This window comes from Pygocentrus nattereri, chromosome 5 (genome assembly GCF_015220715.1).
Source record: "Pygocentrus nattereri isolate fPygNat1 chromosome 5, fPygNat1.pri, whole genome shotgun sequence".
NCBI classification, from domain to species: Eukaryota; Metazoa; Chordata; class Actinopteri; order Characiformes; family Serrasalmidae; genus Pygocentrus; species Pygocentrus nattereri.
Window position 1 is genome coordinate 25546086 of NC_051215.1, and position 20003 is coordinate 25566088.

Here is a 20003-nt window from a genome sequence, read left to right on the forward strand (position 1 = left end):
GTTACAGACATTAAGAGAACTCTTTCCTGCCTGAATAGTCTGGATCTCCTGCTACTCAACTGTTTAGTGTCCAGTTTCAAAATTACTGGAGGATCTACCAGTTATTTTGGCTGGGGATTATGAGACACTAGCCATGTTTACATGCAGCCTGATAATCTGCTAATTAATCCGACTAATAGTTCAATCCGAATAGAATGCATCCATGTATACACCTCAATTAGAATAGGCTAGTCTGACTGAGGCCATTCGGAATACAGTTTTTATCCAAATGAACAAGGCTGGCAATCCTGTAAATAATCTGTTAAACAGAAGAATAATATCCATGCAATTGCCTGTATCCCATTACATTCCCAATCGGAAAGTTTAAGTACATTCTGTATGTGCATCATGTCATAGTGACAGTTTATAACATTCAACATGGCAAGAGCAGAAACTGGTCTGCAGAGGAGAAGAAGTTTATGCTCTGATCTTTAAACGACGACAGTGGGACAGTCTCAAAACACGACATCGTCCTCTTAGCCTTCTTTAATAAGGACATGTGAAGGACATTTTTCTGAGTCTGACATCATTTTAAAGCAATTAGAAACACAAGCACTGCTCACTGCTGCTCAGCTCACTCTGTCTGGACTCACATAATGCTCATTGTCTTGGTAATGTCTACACTGAGTGGTTCTCTTTGATGCCTGTAACTTTGGACTGGATTACTTCTAGTATGCATGTAAGCAAAGGTTTTCCATCAGATTGTTGAGTAGAGTGAGCATAAACACGTCAGTCTTAATCAATAATTGTAATGTATTCAATTGGATTGGCAAAAACCTATGCATCTAAACACACAATATTCATTGTATCATCAGACTTTTTGCTTGTTCTGGTTGCATTTGTGGCCTGAGAGCACAGGAATCACTGTATCTTGTTATAAACATGGGTAAAACATTCAGTTTAGAGTTTAGATTATTGAATGTTCAACTCAAAAAGCACCATAGAAATTCAGGCATTTGGACAAATATTAGGCAAAACTTTCACCTTATTTCTTCTCTATTTAGCATGTCCAATACTTCTTTGGACAGTCTGGTACAGTGCCTTACAAAATAGTCTAGACTGCTTAAGTCATTAGATTCATCACATGGATCTTTATGAATCTTTAAAAAAATGAAAATGCTGCTTTCATTAATATTCAGTCATTAACAGCTTTCAGTCTGTTTGGATAAGTTTGCACACTGTTTTTACCTGTTCATCCTGGCAGATTTGCTTGTGGCTGTTCAGGATGTTTGGATCAAGCTTGTGGACTTTTCAAATGCGACAGATACTCGGTTGGATGGAGATCTGGACTTTGGCTTGGACAGTGGAACATTCACCTTTTTGTTGTTCAGAATGGAGTGGAGAAAGTATTGCATGCCACTGCAAAAAAAGACAAGTCTAGCACAAAATATACATAATTATTCCACTGAATAGAGCATAAAAAGCCAGAAGCAAGCCAAGCAAACGTTCCAGCCTCTTACCCCTTTTTGAAGCCCCAACTACTAGAAGATAGATGGAAATCAAATATATTAAAATCCTTAATCCTAAATTAATTAAAAACTTAATCCTAACCCTGGGCCTAATCCTAGCCTTGACCGTAACTTCAACCCAAAACCTAATCCTAATCCTAACCCTGGCCCTAACCTTAACCTCAACTCAAAACCCAATCCTAACCCTGGCCCTAACCTTAACCTTAATCTCAACCCAAAGCCTAATCCTAACCCTGGCCCTGGCCCTAACCTTAACCTCAACTCAAAACCCAATCCTAACCCTGGCCCTAACCTTAACCTTAATCTCAACCCAAAGCCTTAATCCTAAATTAATTAAAAACTTAATCCTAACCCTGGGCCTAATCCTAGCCTTGACCGTAACTTCAACCCAAAACCTAATCCTAATCCTAACCCTGGCCCTAACCTTAACCTCAACTCAAAACCCAATCCTAACCCTGGCCCTAACCTTAACCTTAATCTCAACCCAAAGCCTAATCCTAACCCTGGCCCTAACCTTAACCTTAATCTCAACCCAAAGCCTAATCCTAACCCTCACCCTGGCCCTAACCCTAACCTTAACCTCAACCCAAAACCTAATCTTTATCCTCACCCTGGCCCTAACCTTAACCTCAACCCAAAACCTAATCCTAATCCTCACCCTGGCCCTAACCTTAACCTCAACCCAAAACCTAATCCTAACCCTCACCCTGGCCCTAATCCTAACCTTAACTTCAACCCAAAACCTAATCTTAATCCTCACCCTGGCCCTAACCTCAATCGAAAACCTAATCCTAGCACTCATGTTTTTGACATGTTATTCAGAGTCTGTTAAGTTTGTTTCAAAAAAGGATCACTTAAAATAGTGTCACCAAAACTGAGATCAAAATCCTTATTCATACTGTTAGTAAACAATGATACACGTTCACAAATCCAGAAGGCCTCTCTGTAATATTCTTTTATCCTAATCCCTGATCCTCATGTTTGCAACAAAACCTTCTTGTTCAACCAGTCCTGCTGTGGTCTTGCGTTTGGGATCGTTGTCCTGCTGAGAGGTGAATTTTCCCTCAAGCTTTCGTTCTTTAGCAGACTGGAGCAGGTTGTCTTGCAGTATCTCCTTGCATTTTGCATCATCCATTTTACCAGCGGTCTTCAACACTTCAATATTCATTTTCAGTCTGACCAATGGTACCTGAACTAAAGGAGCCTTTTATCTAGAAGAAGGTGATCTTTTGTAATGATTATCAGGTAGAGGCCAACTGTATGCCAGTTGCATACTTGTTAAAGCAAAAGCTTTCATCTGTGTAAACACCACACCACATGGGGTTGAATACTTAGGCAAACAGCGTTTTTTTTAAGTTAGTGAATTTTGACAAAGAATATTTTCTTCATTAAATCAAGATCCTTTAAATGAATTCATTTTGAGGGTCAATCTTTTAAAATAAAATGTGACACGATCCGTCAAAAGGTCATTTGCGATCCAGATGAATCTCAGATTTTTCTCAAAAATGACGTGTTTCTGTAATGAGGAGCGATGTGGAGGTGGACGCACGTGCTGAGAGAAGCAAGATTTATTACAGGCAAATCCAAAATCAGGGTCTAGACAGTCCAGGTTCATTGAGCCAACATGGAGGGATCATAGGACAGACATGACAAACAGAAGCACAGTACCTCAAACAAGAGTCAAGCAGCACATATCAAACATACAGACAATACAAACAATACAAACATATTCAACACATTCAGTACATAAAACACAATCAAACAAAGACCAACACAGACCAGGGCTGTATCTATCAGAGGGAAGACAAGGGACAGGTGGGAAACAGGTGGAAATAATTAGGGGCGGAGTATCGAAACAAGGGGGCAGGACATCAAAGAATCAAAACAAGGGGCACGTGGACGACCAGAAAGTAAACAGAAAAGCACATGGAGGAGTGGGAGGAGCCAATTGTGACAGTTTTTTTCTGTGTTTCAGTTTATTTGACTATTGTTTTCATCGTTGGACTGTAGAGTGTAGAAGCTCTCTAATCCCAGCAAACCTAAGCCACCGCATTTCATCTGCTAAGCATTGTCAAGAGCTTTATATCTCTATTGATATGTCAGAGCAGTAGCCTCTTCTAAAGTACACTGAAATGCCTAAAAGCTTCTGTCTATTAAATGGAAAAATTTCTCATAACTGAATAATTATTGTCATTAATAATGGTGGTAAGTACAAGGAAATCTGCACTAAAGCTGACTATAATGCCTTTAGTTTATGCATGAAAGTAAATCAGAAGAAACCTGCAAGTATTGAATAGTTAGATGAGGTAAACTGACAATATTAGGTGCAAAGACTTTAAAGTGCTATTTCCTATTACTTGCTGTGCATCCCTGATTTAATTAGCAACTGTAGACATAACTGGGTGTTTTATAAAAGCAAAAAGAGTATCTTTAAAATTAGGTTTACTTTTGTTATAAAGTCATTTCAATATATTATAGCTCTGCATTCTTTTGTTGGAGTACTATAGTGTTAGGCTGTATAAAACCCTGTTAACCCTTAGAGAAAGATATTTGTTATACTGTCTATACTAATGCTTACAGCATGTTGTTGCATAGATAGGAATAAAATATAAGGATTTAGAAAAATCATAGTAAGACTCATTCTTTTACATCTCATACATTGTCTTTGTAGCAGGTATGCCTTCATAGTACTTGGAGATTTTTCTGATCTACATTCCTCATTAAACACATTACATTACAGTGAATCTTAGTGCAAGTATGTTTGCATGCACCACCTAGTTGCTCCAAGTAATTACTCAATTATGAGATATTTAACTGTCTTTTAGCTTTATAGCTAGAACCTATTACAGTGTTTTCGCATATAGTTCATTTTAAAAGAACCGAACTGAGTTCTGTTAAAGTGAACCTGGAAGGGAACCCACAGCAAATGGCCTTAGTTCTTTTTGTGTTCACAGTGTAAGTGAACTATAATGAGGACTCAGTCTTCTTTCTGGTCCTTTGAGTGCTCAGACCACTTCTTGTTCAGACCACAGCTCCATTAGAACTCAGACCCCTTTCACAGTGTGCACAGCGCTCGCCAAGTGGGCAGCGTTCTCGGAAAAATCCAACCTATCAGGTGATGAGAAGAACCACCAGACCTGCCTTCTGCTCTCCTATTGGCTGCGCTGAAACGATTGGCCAAAGTGCATTGTGCAAAATTGGAAAAATGGCTCAGAAAAGTGGGCTCCGTTTTCGGCTGTGCTCCTCACTGAAGCTCTACCCGGCGAAGTTTCATTCATTCAGCATTCTGTGTGAAAGCAGCAGAAAACTGTGTTACGTGCCTAGCTCAAGCCTTTAACACGGTAAAATCACGCGAGCTCTCGCATCTTATTGCTTTAATAAGTCAGCACTGCTGTTTGTCTCAGAGTTCAGACAGACTTTATCCTGAGTAGAACCTTATAAATGACCCTTAGTCTGTTTTACCTGCTGAAGCCCTGAAGACTGTGGCTGTGTGTACGGCGAGCCTCAAGGTCTTCACCATAAAGCAGAGCTAAAGCGGACTGGGGCCGTGTTGTTTTCACAATGAACAAACTAATTGAACCACAAAACAAACTACAAACAAACTGAGACCGCCTCTCATTTTTGGGGCTGTTTAGACGGGTCTGAGTTCATATTATGTGTTCACATAAGAAACCATGACTCAGCGGTCCAAGTGTGAAAACGCTCTTAGACATTTCAGCATAATTTAATTAAACTGTCTTGGAACTCAAAATGTTACCCAAAGTAATTTAGTACAATCTATTATATTGGGGTTTTTTTTGGGTTTTTTTTAGGTATGCAAAATTTGAGATTCAATTTAATACGTTTTATCAATAACAAAATGTCTTTAGTTTGTGATTAATTATTAATCAGCAAGACTAAATTCAAGCATGCAAACCATTAAAATACCAATTATAAAACAGAAACCTTCAGACTTATAAGCTGACAAATGTTGTAAAATACCTGTTACACGCAAACTAATGGGCTCTCTTATTCTGTATAGTAATACATACTGTATTAATGCACCGAGATATTAAAGCGTTCTTTGGATGGACCATGGAATTTAGTACCAATAGTACTGATAGTACTGTATGAAAATATATATTTAAACTGAGGAGCTGACAACTGCAGCATGTTCATGATTAGGATTAAGACCATCATTAATATGTTTGCTTAATTTTTAGGAGGCGTTTCTAGCAAAACCAGTTGCCTACTGTGTCCTCATACATACACTCTAAACATGACATGTTCCTCAGCTTGAATGATAATGCTATCAATTCAAATAGGAATTGTTATTCTGTTGGAAGTGAAATAAACTTAAATGATTGTTTGACCTATGCTAAAAACATTTATTTGTCCATTAAAAGTAATGTCCAGGCACTTGCTAGGCTACTTCCAGCCACTAGGAGGGGCCGGAGAGCCAGGACTGAATAACTGGGGCTGAGCGGTAGCAGCTGTGGGCACCCTATTTAAGGGTGCTCACACATTGCTCGGCGCTCAGTCTTGAGCTCACACAGCTACATGCACATTGCTCTGCCCGTAACCTTGGTATATGTCTCAAATTTCAAGTCTTTCCTTTCACAAATTGTTCTCCAGCATAATTATAAAAAAAAAAAAGTAATTCTTGAGTGTGTTTCACTCTCCAAGTTCAGGGAGAGGCAAGGGTGAGATTAAAGAGCGGAGTTTTTTGGTTTGAGTTTTGGGGAGCTCTTAGTTTGGGTCATCCTAAGTCTTTAGTTGGCACAACCATTGTCCCTTTCAGTGGCATGCTGCATAGCATGTTCGGCTGGCAACAACATGACTGAGTTTATCTCCTTCCACTGTGACCAGCTACTTTCCTGTTCCTGTTTTAGTCTGTTCCTTGTCTAGTTTGTTTTCCCAGCTCTTAGCCCCTTGTGTTTCTTTTAAGTGCACACCTTTCTCCTGACCCTCAGTTGCTCGGAGGCCATCTTCTAGTGTCCACCAGGCAGCAATAAGGGTTGTGAGTTTGATCCTCTCTCAGGATGAACCCCTGGTGGTTACATATTTGGTTAACAATTACATATTTGGTTAACCATTTACTTACCTGTTAATCACTGGAACTTAAAGGAGTATAAACGAAGCGCCTGCGGTTGTGATCAATATGTGGCCATGTTTTATTAGAAGGGGTGCGTACTGTCTCCCTCTATCAGACTGATGAAAACCCTATAGCCTAATAAGTATAGACTAACCTCACTAAAGGTCATTCCAAAAATTCCTAGAAATCTACACCCAAAGGAAAACTCTGTTCCTGGTGCTGAAGTGAACCATTGGAGTCATTTGATAAAGTCATGTTTGAAAGGGAGCCAAGTCCCCTCTTCACTTTGAACTAATGCACTCTGAACTGACCCCTCCAGAAACACAGCTGCTCCAAAGCTCAGCTTTGATACGTGATGTAATAAAAACTCCAGACAGCTGAGCTGCACTGCCATCTCACCAGTGTTTGTGCCTATGAGAAAAAGAGGAAACGCCACAGCTGCCCAGTGAACGGGGCAAAGATTACAGCAATTTACCACCTGGAGTATGTTGGCCTTTAAACTGCTCACATGGGTGAGACAACACTTGTCAAGCTGAGTTTGGACAAGCAGAGCAAGGAAATTAGGCATATGTGCTGATTGAGTTCTACTGGTTTACATATGCTTTAAAGGAATGAGAATATGAAGCTGAACAGGTTGAAGCAAATGGTTGCAAAATGAGGCAGCCATTTTTTTGTTATGGTAATGATTTTGATGCAACAATTACTATCTGCTGTAATGATATACAGATTTTTTTCCCCACAGTATTGTCAGCACGCCGGCTTCTGCAGTTTTTCATAAGCATAGCTTTTTACAGGTAACAGGCCGCTGTCATAAAGAAACAACTCATTTCATGCATGGTGAACCAGTCAACTCTTAAATTATTTCACAGAGAGGAGCTAAGATCCAACACATTCAGGGCTCTAGTTTGACGGCGGAAAATCCTACCTGACGGTTTATGAGACACTGGGCACGTCAAGGTGAAGCATGCTAATGCATATGCGTGGCAGTACCTGGATTCTCTGGAGGAATGTCTACAGATGTTGATTTTAGCATGCATACATTTACAGTGGCTGCTACCAATACTGCGTAATACTTTTAATCATAGCCTAGCCACATCATACCTTGGTAGAGAAATGCAATGGGTGATCGCTTCATTGTTCAAATGAGTAGTAGCTCAATAATGCTGTTTACGACAGAGAGATGGCGCTTCCATTTAGACTGTTAAATGCATTTCAGGGCCTGTTATCATAGCTGATCAAGCTCACCTTAAAATACCTCCTGTTCTAATACCCTGCCATTGCTTATTGCTTATACTGTGCTGTTTTTATAGACCTGACAGTAGCAGGAGGTGGAGGGTTGCTTATGCAGTGAGTTTGAGGTAATACTGTGAGGCATTTGGTGTGAAGAAATTTAACTGAGGGATGTCAAACGACATCCTGATCTGCTCACTGTCAAGGCGCTTCACAGGCAGAGCTAAGAAACCGAGACAGTGATTTGCGTGTTTGCGAGATATGCATATCCTGAGGAGAACGCTACCTGAACTTCAATTCGATGCACTTCAAACTATGTGGCAGATAGCATGTCGTGCAAAACGAATGCTTTCTTTTTGCATTTCCCAGCATTTTTAATTGTTTTTCAGTGGGGAAAAAAAATCAGCATGCATATATCTTTTGCACCTCCTTTTGTATATCCTTGCGTGGGCTTTAAATTTACAATGCACTCCAGCAAGAAAGAAGCAGATGAAAAGTTGATGCTGTTACACAAAGTCCCCTAGCATCATTCAGTCAAAGGGGGCTGCCACTGCATGACAGCGCAAGCACCTATAAATTTTGACCTTACATCATTTTCTAAGGGCTTATCCTGTTTTACAGTACTTCTCCCCTCCATCTCCACATCTGCTTGCACATTGTTTCCGGGCAGACATTTTATGCCAAGCCACCTGCGTTTGGATATTTGAATTCATGGATTCACAATCTCCCATCCCAGCGTCGTATGTTAACAAGCCCAGGGAATACAGATCTTAGCATAATATTCGGCTTAACATGTGAGACACAACGCGGAGATCTATTTGGGTTGCCTGAGCACCACCCCATTGTACGCTGGCCCAAAGACGAATAAATGCATTCCGCAGGTGAATAAGACTGTCATTTGCAAGGCTACATTTCAATAGCATTCATTTTTCTTTCAGGCCCCCTCCATCCATTGAGGCTAGATGAGAAACAAATAAATGATTCAGCAGAGTTGTCCTGCGTAACAATATCAAATGAAAGATTGATACACCACTCAAGTTCGAAATGAGACAAAACATGGAATGCTGTGTAGAACAAACACAGCATCATTGGTCATAACAACAGGGAAAAAATAAAAGATTTATCAAAGACACATTTGCCATGACATGATAGTTGCACCACTAGAGAAAATGGCAACATCTGTTGCAGATGTAGGCCTACAAGTTCAAGCAGAGGTACAGAACAATGTGTTCGAAATGTACAGTCTTAAAATAACTGTAATGTTACTAGCAGAGCACGCCTTCCCTTTGCAAATGAGGCTGATGTGAGCCGATTTCTTTGGAGCTTTGGGGGGCCTGAATCGTTCTGCTCCACTGTTCTCCTGCTCTGGAAAAGCAGAAGCAGACAGCCGAGCCATCAGAGGTGACCACCTGAAATTTTGGCCTTAGATTGAAGGTCGCTGGTCCAGCAGCACTTAAGTGTGCTCCCTGAAGAATGAGGCTGTATCTACCAGGGCTTTCATCAAATGAACATGTCTGATCCTTCACCTCACACCACAGAGGCTGCCTTTACTTCACTGGACCTGGATTTGATCTCCCTCTGATGCCCTTGTAATTTACCTGGGTTGTGGCAGAGGTCAGATGGTACCCAGAGGCCTGAGATTAAGAGTGCGTGGTCAAAGATTCAGCTTGGTGCGCTGTGCCTTTCAACAAACAACAAACGCATCTGAGTTGTACCCAGCAGGCCCCTCTGCAAGAGTTGATTTCTCTCACTGAGTCACTGACTGACTAACTGACTGACTGATTCCCATTTGCAAGCATCACCCAAGACAATCAGGTGGTGCTGTATACCATTAAATGTTGTCTACATACACTCGCAACTCTACCGATATAAGACTAACAATGGAAGAAAGTAGAAATACATTCAGTAAACACATTATGCTAATAATGGGTACAATAACACATCATACTATTTGTATTTGAGCTCTGTGTCTGACTTCAGTTGGAATTCTTTCTTAGGAATTAGGCCTGATTCACACGTACACACTGGCGTGAGCGACGTAGATAGTCTTGCTTTTCATTTCGGTGCCCATATTAAGTGGTCAGCATTTTCACACAGGCTGCATGTGCAAAGTGGCAAAGCATTTCAAACACCGCACTGAAGTGGCACGATATTTAGAGGATAGACTTCTCACTGCTTAAGCCATGAAAATCAATGAAAATTAAATGAAAAAGTATACAAACTTCAACACTATTTTTGTAATATATTTAATTCATGATGAAATACTAAACATTCCATGCTACAAACAGATTTCCCAGATTGTCTACCAGGCTTAAAACTTTGACCTAATCCGAGTCAGAATGCTGTTAAGAATTCACAAATATACCATGCACTTATTATAAAAAGGTATTATAAATATATCATTTATGAAAGTGACTGAAAGGACCATTTATCTGTCTGGAAAGAGAAATGTCTGTATAGCTTTCTCGCTGCTCATCTTCTCGGCACAAACACTGTATGTATGAAAGGCCACCAAGCACTACAAGAGTGCAGCTGAATGTAAATTCATATAGTATTCTGATGTGTCAGTTGCTATTTTTGAATGATTACTTTGTAAAGAAAAAGTTGTTCTCCAATAAAACATTACCTTACTTATGATATAAGGTATTAGCGTACATGCTAGTGCCTAGAGAATGTTTTAGCTCATTCTTCTATAACAGAGAACAGGTTCATTTTGTTTGGTACATGACTGAATAACTGCAGACATTTGTGAGGATATGTGTGAGTAGAAATCAACGGTTTGATACTATGTTTACAGTCTGTTATTATCATTTTGCTCCAGCTGCACAGCTGGCTAAATTTGTCTATACAGATTAATTTACATTTATGCATTTGGAAGGCGCTCTTACCCAGAGCAGCTTACAGTTTGATCATTTTACCCAGGTAATACTCAAGAACTCTTATTGGTATAGCGTAGGGTGCTCGCCTAGCCAGGGAATCGATCCCTGGTCTACAGCATAGAAGGCAGATGTGTTACCCACTACACTACACCCCCCATTCTGTCATGACATAGCAGTAAACACATATGTCAGAATCATTAAATGAATTATCAAATGAATTCATGGAGAATAGAATTATCTGCTACTGCTCCTTTTCCAGAATGGGACAATGATAACTTGCTTGGACATCACTGCTATAATAATAAGAGGCACATAATTTTACTGTTTACATAAGGTGGCTTAATTTGCTTAAACAACTGTTGAACATTCTACTTATGATTATTATTATTATTACTAGTAGTAGTAGTAGTAGTAGTAGTAGTAGTAGTAGTAGTAGTAGTAGTAGTAGTAGTACTAGCAGCAGCAGCCGCCATAGTACCCATCACACACTGCAGGCTGACTGAAACATTTATTTGCCATCCAATACATAAAGTTTGTGGTGTTTTTTTTTCTAGCTGATTGCATTTCAGCAAAACTAGGCTTGCCCAGTCTTGTTTGGTTTATCCCTCAGCCACATCTACCAACACTAAATGTCCAAAAGTATCCCTTTTAATAAGTGAATTTAGCTGCTGAAGTTGCCCCCACTGCTGACACAGATGCTCAACTGAACAAACACAGCTTGTATAATTTCCATAGAAAAGTATTTGGATGCTCTGGGGAAGCTGCACATGAGCCTACGGTCACCATGCCCAATGCTAAGCATTAGCTACAGGGGTATGAAGCCCTCAAGCACTGGGCTACAGAGCAGTGGAGCTGTGTTCTCTGGAGTGATGGCGCTCCATCCAGTACCTTTGGGATTAGTGAGTGATCCAACATCAGTACCTGACCTCATTAGTGCTCTAGTGGCTACAATCAAATTCTCACAGCAATGTTCCAACATCTAGTGTCAGGCCTTCCCAGAAAAGTAGAGACTGTTACTGCAGTAAAGGAGCAAACTTGGTATTAACTTGGTATTGGACAAGCAGTTGCCTACAAAATTTTGGACGTAAAGTGCAGATTCAGGCTTCTGTATTTTTAATTGAAATTCAGGTATATAATGAGGGAAGCTGCTGATATGTGTTGGTGACGTGTAGTGTCTTTCCTCCTCACTCACTCAGGCCACACTCATGTTGTCCTGGAAATACCATAATTATGAGCTTCTTACTAGGGAAAAAAATACATATTGAAGCCCTTGCGTCTCAGGATAATTACTTGTTGAGAGCACGAGCAAGGAAATTGCAAGTAAGTGACCGCAGTTCCCAGGTTGTGACATATGTTGAGTGATTCTTATCTTGCACTACAAATGTGATACAAAATTGCATAAAGTGATCTATCAATAGCTTGGAATAGCTTAGAATCTGAAGTAGGAATAACAGATAAATATTTTTTTTCTGTTAATCAACACTCTTGAACTTTGTCACTACAATTCAGCTGGAACGCAGTCTGAGCTTCGAAGGAGCACCAAGCTTCCGCCACCAAACTGTGCTCCCTGTATTGGTCACCAGGGGGCATCTCCTGGCTGTAGCCTTTTACATGGTTGGCCATTATAGTTCTTCCTGGTGTACAAACCAAACTTGCATGTTGGCTCATTCTGATGATGAAAAGAATTTGCTATATCTTTAAAGAGTGAAATACGAAAAACAGCAGCTTGGTAAGTGGTAGTTATTACTTCTGCGATTTTCAGCATTTTCAACACATGACACAAACATTTGTGAACATAAGTGCTTCCTCTAAGAAATAAAATCCACATAACACCATGCAGTGTGCTAATTATCACTTAATCCCAAAAGGTCCCCTGCTTCCTATGTAGTGTTCTGTGTAAATATGGACTCAACACCCAAATAGTGCAGTTTTTGTGTATTGGCTATTTGGGATTCAGCCTCAGTTGCTACTGAACATGTGAAGCACTGTTTGGGCATAGAAACCGTTTCAAATCTTACATAGTGCACTATACAGCACTAGCGAGCCATGTACAAAATCCTTCAAAAGTTTAATATATTAAAGAGCTGTTTAAAGTTAGATTTTCAACAAGTGACAACCGTAAGTTTGGGAGTACTGTTGTATGAAGAGGTTTGGGCACCCTGGTCAAATTACGTTTTGTTGATTATCACAGTGAAAGTTAATGTGTGCATGTGTGTATGTATGTATGTATACATATCTATCTATCTATCTATCTATCTATCTATCTATCTATCTATCTATCTATCTATCTATCTATCTATCTATCTATCTAATGTATGTATGTGTGTGTGTGTGTGTGTCAGTGTGTATGTGTATATGTGTGTGTGTATGTGTGTGTGTATATATATATATATATATATATATATATATATATATATGCCATATTTAAGTGTTTTATGTAGAGGATGTGTTAACTCATTTTCACATAGATCAACAAACCATGTAATATAACTAGAGGTGTTTAAACTTTTGCACATGACCACACATGGCAAACACTGCTGTGACGTCAGCACTTATCTAGTCTCAGACACTCAATGTACCCAAAGCATTAGCAAAAATTAAGTATGAATATGAGATGATTTAGCTTAACAAAGGTTTTGGTTTTTTTTAGTAACATCGAGCAATTTCAAAGGGAGGCAAGGGTTCCTGAAACTTTTAATGCAGTGTATATATGAGAGGTTACCAGTTCATCCAGATGTGTGTCATGTTGCCTCTATATACGTATGTGTATGATACAGATGCAGCCACATCACAAATGCCATTATTTGTAATGTAACTTGTATGTATTCACCTGCCATAGTATATTTAAGGAGGAAATTACTGAAAGCATGAACTTCAACATGAAACTGATTATTGCAATGTCTATAATGAAAACTGTAAAGGGCTCTTCTCCGCACATACAGTATCATCATAACACAGAATAGAATGTGTTCTACTGTTTCCTAAGGAGCTTCATGAAAATATACCAGCACTTAATTTGTATATTTCTAAATCTAAACTTAATATGCTGTGACATATTTAAAGTATTTGTATTAGTATTGGAATTCATTTACTAATTTTAAATTTATTATAAAATTTGAATGTTTTTATTTTTAGTGAAATATATTGATGTATTTGTTGCGTTGATGGTCAGTTGAAGTTCAATAAAGTGTTGCATTTGAATCCACTTAAACGACTCTCTCTTTTTCAGGTTGTCTGGCTTCATGTTGCCATCGCCGATAGTAAGTTCGGGGTCTATACTAGCACTGTGGTTCACCACAGATTTTGCTGTGAGTGCCCAAGGATTTAAAGCAATCTATGAAGGTAAGAGACAATGATTTTTGCTTCAGTATTTAAGTCTGGATCATGTTTATGTTTTTTGTTCATTAGAGGGCGTGTACATCAGACTCTGCTGGAGAGGAAATTTGTATGATAAGGAAAGTGTCACCAGGGAGTACAGGAACTGGCCAGCAAGCATGTTAGCATCCACTTATGTGGTGAAGCTCATGTACTTGCTATTCCTCAGGGGCACTGCCTACAAGATCCAACTTCCATTTCAAGGAAAGTTTCAGATCTGTTTTTTGTTTGTTTTGAAAGAAGTTGACATCTTTGTGCTCTACCCTCAATTTTACCCCCTCAAATGGAGACTGCTTAAGGCAGATTCCAGGCAACTGTCTCCCATAGGTCCCTCAGTCATTTGCAGGATTCCTGGAGTGGAAAAAGGGACATGGAGATATCGACCTATTGATCCTCAACAAAGAATTTAATATAAACTGTATCATAGTAAGATCCTCAAGCACAGCTGCTCACTATAGAGTCACTTCTCCCTCTAGTGGACAAAAATCTGATGAGTAGTTTGGTTTGCCATCTTTCTTTTTGTTAGACTGGAAAAGTGAAGTCACGTTGACAGAATCCCATAACGGATTACTGTGCTTGATAAATAAGTGCTTCTTCTGGCATATGATGTTAGCATGAAAGATGGTGCAATGGTGTACTTATAGTGCCAGAGGGGCACTCTTGGGTTTTTAAAAAGTGTGCTGTCATTGCCTCATGTGTTTGTCTTTGTATACTAGCCTCCTCCACATTGATTGTAGGGCTTGGGTAAAAGTAGATTTATCCTCCCTGCAAACTTATCAATGAGCTTTTACAATTAGTTACAGGATTAAAGGAGGCATCCCAGTCTCAACTGGATCTAATTCAATGCCAGCTTTGCTCCACTGAGCTATTTGGTCCAATTTACCTAGAACAATGATGGTATGGATATGATCCCTACCAGAATTCTTACTCACCTTAACATTTGCATAAGAAATTTGGTTACATCCCCTCTTGTACTGCATATCATCACTCATTCTTGGCATGGAAACTCTTTGTGATGGAGGCCCTGCAATGTGGTGATTTTGCTTTTAATTGTGAGTTAAGTCAAGTGCAATGAGAATTTCCACTGATCATCCTATTGCACAAACCTTTAATTGCAGAACCAAGGTTCTGTTCTGATCTCGTACCTCACAAATCCTACAGGTCAGACATGCCAAATTAGGGCTGATTTTGAATCCTCCTCAACCACCGAGAGTTCCAGGAAAAAGCAATGGCTCATAGATTTTTTATGGTGTTTAAATATCCCCAGAGCTTAACCCAAGCCTTCTCTTTGGAACTGACTCAGGCATTGCCGTGTAGGGCTCAAGTGCATGCCTCATGAGACTTCTGGCTTATGAATGATGCACAACCATGTCACTATGTTACAAGACCTATCTGTTTAGAAGCCTATTTTCATTCTATATTGCCCTTTTAACCTCACCCTGAATATGTATTACTGCCATCAACTCACTGTTAGCATGGGTCTCTTGGCTCGAAAGCAGCTCTGCAGGGTTTTACATATCTAAAAGTCAGGTCTCTCAAGTTTGGTATTGCCCATTGTTGAGTGCCAAAGAAGCGCAGTCTATTTTTATGACCATATGGCAGTTGTTGAGACACTGCTGTGGAATGCAGATGTTCCAACAATGTGTGCTTTGTACTCGCTGTGAGACAAAGATCCTTTTCTCCGTGTGAGGTGTTATTCCCACATTGCACTAGAAGCAGCCCACAGTTATGCATCATGCTCTCATTACACAACTAATCATCCATTATGCTGTGTCCTTCGCTGCTCTGGTCGTGCCGGATTCAGTAGACCTGCGTTTAGCAGGTCCGTATCCTCTGTGTTTGATGCTCCTTCTTATTCATGCTGCTTTTCACAATCGCTCACTTGGATGCCACATGAATCTTGCCTTGATGTAGTCTACACTGTCACTGACAATTGAGATGTTAAGAAATTGCTTCCAATTCCGTTCCGCTCGCTTGTTTTTATGTGTATTAACCAAAGTCCACTGAAGTCATCTCTGTCTAACAGATACAATGACTGTGTGACCTCTCTCTGTTATGTATTAGGAGGTTCTTGCATGACTACAACCCTATCTATCAGGTTAATGGTGTTTTATAAAGGCCTTCCTTCTGGTAGCCAGAATGAACACTGGCTAGCACACCGCAGCATTTTTTTTGTTTGTCAGCCTAGTTTTTGTTACTTTATAATGCTAGTTGCTTATCCAGAGAGTTTGATTACTGTTTACTGATTACTATTGTTATTATTACAGTTAATGTAAAAAAAAAAAAGAAAAACGCTCTCAATGTTTTCTGCATTTTACAGATGTTTACAGAAGGCCAATATCTCCAGATCTAAGAGATAGCAAAAATAATTAACAGGCAGACATTCTGTGAGGCTTTAATAATGAGTAAAATAAAGTTCTTTCAAAACTGGGAAGCTATTTTTGCTGCTCCATTTTGTAAAAGTTGAAGTGAATGGGTTATTTTCTTAGGAAGCCCATTAAGAAGAGCATTAGTTATCAACTCTGTTGCAACAAATGCATGAACAAGTTTCTCTGCTTTGAGATAGAAAAGGTCAAAATTTAGTGATATTTCTCATATGATAAAAGCTACTTTAGTGTCTGCGTCAACGTGTGGGATATAACAGAGCTCAGAATAGAAGATTACACCCAGATTTTATACCTCAGCTTTGGTTCACAAAGCAAGAATCTAGTTTCTAATAAAACAGCTGGATTTTAGTACCAATGATTGTTTACATTCCTAATTTAGTTGTAGAAAATTTGTGACACTGAGAAATCTCTGGCACACAACTGGTAAGCCTGTCCACAGCATTTTGCTTTCCAGAAGGAATGTTAATGAAGAATTGTGTCATCAGCATAGCTGAAAATTGTGTATATATATATATATATATATATATATATATATATATATATATATATATATATATATATATATATATATATAGTGTGTGTGTGTTTGTATATTTTAAAGGTAACAAAAGGAAAGCAAAGGCCCTAAACTTGAACTTTGTGGGACTCCACAAGAAATGTTATTTTTTGACTGAATGATTTCCCAGTGGAAACAAAAAAATTAAATCATTATATATGCTTTCAGCATTATAACAGCATGCAAAGCAGACAGTGCAGACAGATAGCAAAAATTATAACTATATCTTGAGGTTTCTGCAGTGAAGTTGAGATGCTTTTATGTAGGCCTTTTCAAAGTTTATTTTCAGAACATTGCTTGCCACGTTCGTTAAGTTAGTGATAGCATGAATGTGAGCCATGGACAATGACATAATTGGTTTCACTCTCTGTTCAACTTTTCTGCTCTCATCAGGCTAGATTAGCACTCAGCAAGCTTGTGAAATGAAGATCATTATGTTTTAGACAGCAAGTATTCTTGTTATGCTTCAAACAATTCTCAATTCTCAAGATGTTTCCACAGGGAAAAAAATACCCATGTGTGGCTTTGTCTTTTCTCTTCTTTTTTAAATGTTCAAATATTTGGTTGCAATGCTGAAGTGTTGTTGGAGAGGAGCCCCAGGCTGATGAGTTAGAGCTGGGGAAAAAAAAAAATCTGGTGGCTTGGAGGCGCTTAAGTTCATAATGTGCACATCTAAATGTTAAAGTGAGTAGCACTATTTCATCTAGCCCCATTCGGTGCTGTTTAGATCATGTCATCCATAATCATCCCGCAGGTTTCCCAGCAGCCTTTAGAGCAGGGCTTATGGGCCATTACACCAGACTAATTGTAATCTATTTGCCTGCAGAGTGCTGAGTGGCACAGCAGTGTGCTAGATGAATATAGAACCTAGAAGCAATTTTCCCTCCCTTGATACTCCCCGAAATCCAAGATGGCAGTGTTTGCTGATTTGATCAATAGTGCTGCAGTTAATTAAGAATAAATCATAAAAAAAGAAACCCCTATCGGACAAGTCTCGACCTGTAACTAGCCCCATGCAATTAATATTCTTCCCTTTTCTCATATTCATACTTTATAGATAGGCCATAAGACAGCATATTTTAGTAGGCAATGATTGGCTCTCAGACCTGTTCAGCCCTCATATCTCTCCCATTTTAGCTCCAGTTTGGTTAAAGTGTGGTGCTTATATGACACCAAATGTCAATGCCAGATATAATCCTAGTTGTATGCAAAAGCATTTTGTTTTCCAGAAGGAAAGTGTGTGTGTGTGTGTTTGTGTGTATATAAATATATAAATATAAATATATATGTGTGTGTGTGTGTGTGTTTATGTGTGTGTGTGTATGTATGTATGTGTGTATGTATGTATGTATATTTTAAAGGTAACAAAAGAGGAAAGCAAATGCCCTAAAATTGAACCTTGTGGGACTCCACAAGAAATGTTTTTACTGAATGATTTCCCAGTGGAAACAAAAAATTAAATCATTATATATGATTTCAGCATTCTAACAGTATGCAAAGCAGACAGTGCAGACAGATAGCAAAAATTATAACTATATTTTGAGGTTTCTGCAGTGAAGTTGAGATGCTTTTATGTAGGCCTTTTCAAAGTTTATTTTCAGAACATTGCTTGCCACGTTCGTTAAGTTAGTGATAGCATGAATGTGGTAAAGTGTGGTGCTTATATGACACCAAATGTCAATACCAGATATAATCCTAGTTGTATGCAAAACTTTGGACACTCCAGGTCAAATGATCTTTTGATGTTTTCTAAGGCTACGTTTACACAGCAGGTAAAAGTGGCCCAAATCTGATTTTCTCACCAAATCCGATTTTTTTGTTTAGCTGTTCACATTAACTTTTAAATGTGATCTGCATGCAACACCAGTCTGAACAGATCACGCTCCTAAACTGACCCACATCGCAAAAGAACAGTGCTTCGCGTGGCTCATCCAGAGGTAAACAGTCATGAAAACTAACAAACACTAGTTGCTCCCGGTTTCGTCTACGCCAGCTTTACAGGAGCAATTATGAAGTTCCAGTGGGTGACAGCTGAGCTCATCACCCACAGTGTCTTTGTTTGGTAGATGGGTAAATTTTTGGGTAAATTTTCTTTGCTGTAATAGTTGGAGTTTGGTAGATTTTCTTTGCTGTAATAGTTGGAGTTTGGTAGATTTTCTTTGCTGTAATTGTTGGAGTTTGGGTAGATTTTCTTTGCTGTAATAGTTGGAGTTTGGTAGATTTTCTTTGCTGTAATTGTTGGAGTTTGGGTAGATTTTCTTTGCTGTAATAGTTGGAGTTTGGTAGATTTTCTTTGCTGTAATTGTTGGAGTTTGGGTAGATTTTCTTTGCTGTAATAGTTGGAGTTTGGTAGATTTTCTTTGCTGTAATTGTTGGAGTTTGGGTAGATTTTCTTTGCTGTAATAGTTGGAGTTTGGGTAGATTTTCTTTGCTGTAATAGTTGGAGTTTGGGTAGATTTTCTTTGCTGTAAAAGTTTTTTCTTGAAACTGTAGCGTTTGCTTTGAACCTGTTAGCTGTAGTTGAGCTGTCATGCTGGAATTCCCATTATCTCTGTGCTAGCGTCTATACAGTCTGTTCTCCTCCTCTGTTATCACATTGCTTCTGTATCATTTTAATCACTGGGAAAAAATGCTAATCTTGTTTGCTTTTGAGGTCACTGCAACCAAGCAATTGCTGCTCATATTCAGTGTCTTAAATTAAGTATCTCATCAGACCTTATTGAAAAGATGCAAAGAAATTAATCTTTTTTTTTTTTTAAATATTTTTTCACCCCTGAGACTTAGATAAGGGAAAGCTTCACCAAGGCTCTGCTCCAAAAGATATGAATCAATTAATTTCCCTACTTGCCGCCAAACCCTAAGATAGTAGCTGGCCTGTCAAAAGTGATGAGAGTCCGACTAACATTTAATCAACCCTGCCGAGCCAGGATGTGATACAAAGGCCGGACAAGTGGAAAGATTGGATTACACTCAGGGACTCCCTTTGGTTATCAT

General features: G+C 39.0%; 1 protein-coding gene across 2 annotated transcripts in view; it reads left to right on the forward strand.

The window, feature by feature from the left end:
• LOC108425438 (CUB and sushi domain-containing protein 1) overlaps positions 1–20003 on the forward strand; it is a 664112-nt gene that overhangs the window by 241079 nt on the left and 403030 nt on the right. For both annotated transcript variants that reach the window (XM_017694090.2, XM_017694091.2), the window contains exon 3: positions 13921–14033. In XM_017694090.2, the coding sequence (XP_017549579.2) occupies positions 13921–14033 (113 nt within the window). The remainder of the gene's footprint in view (positions 1–13920; positions 14034–20003) is intronic.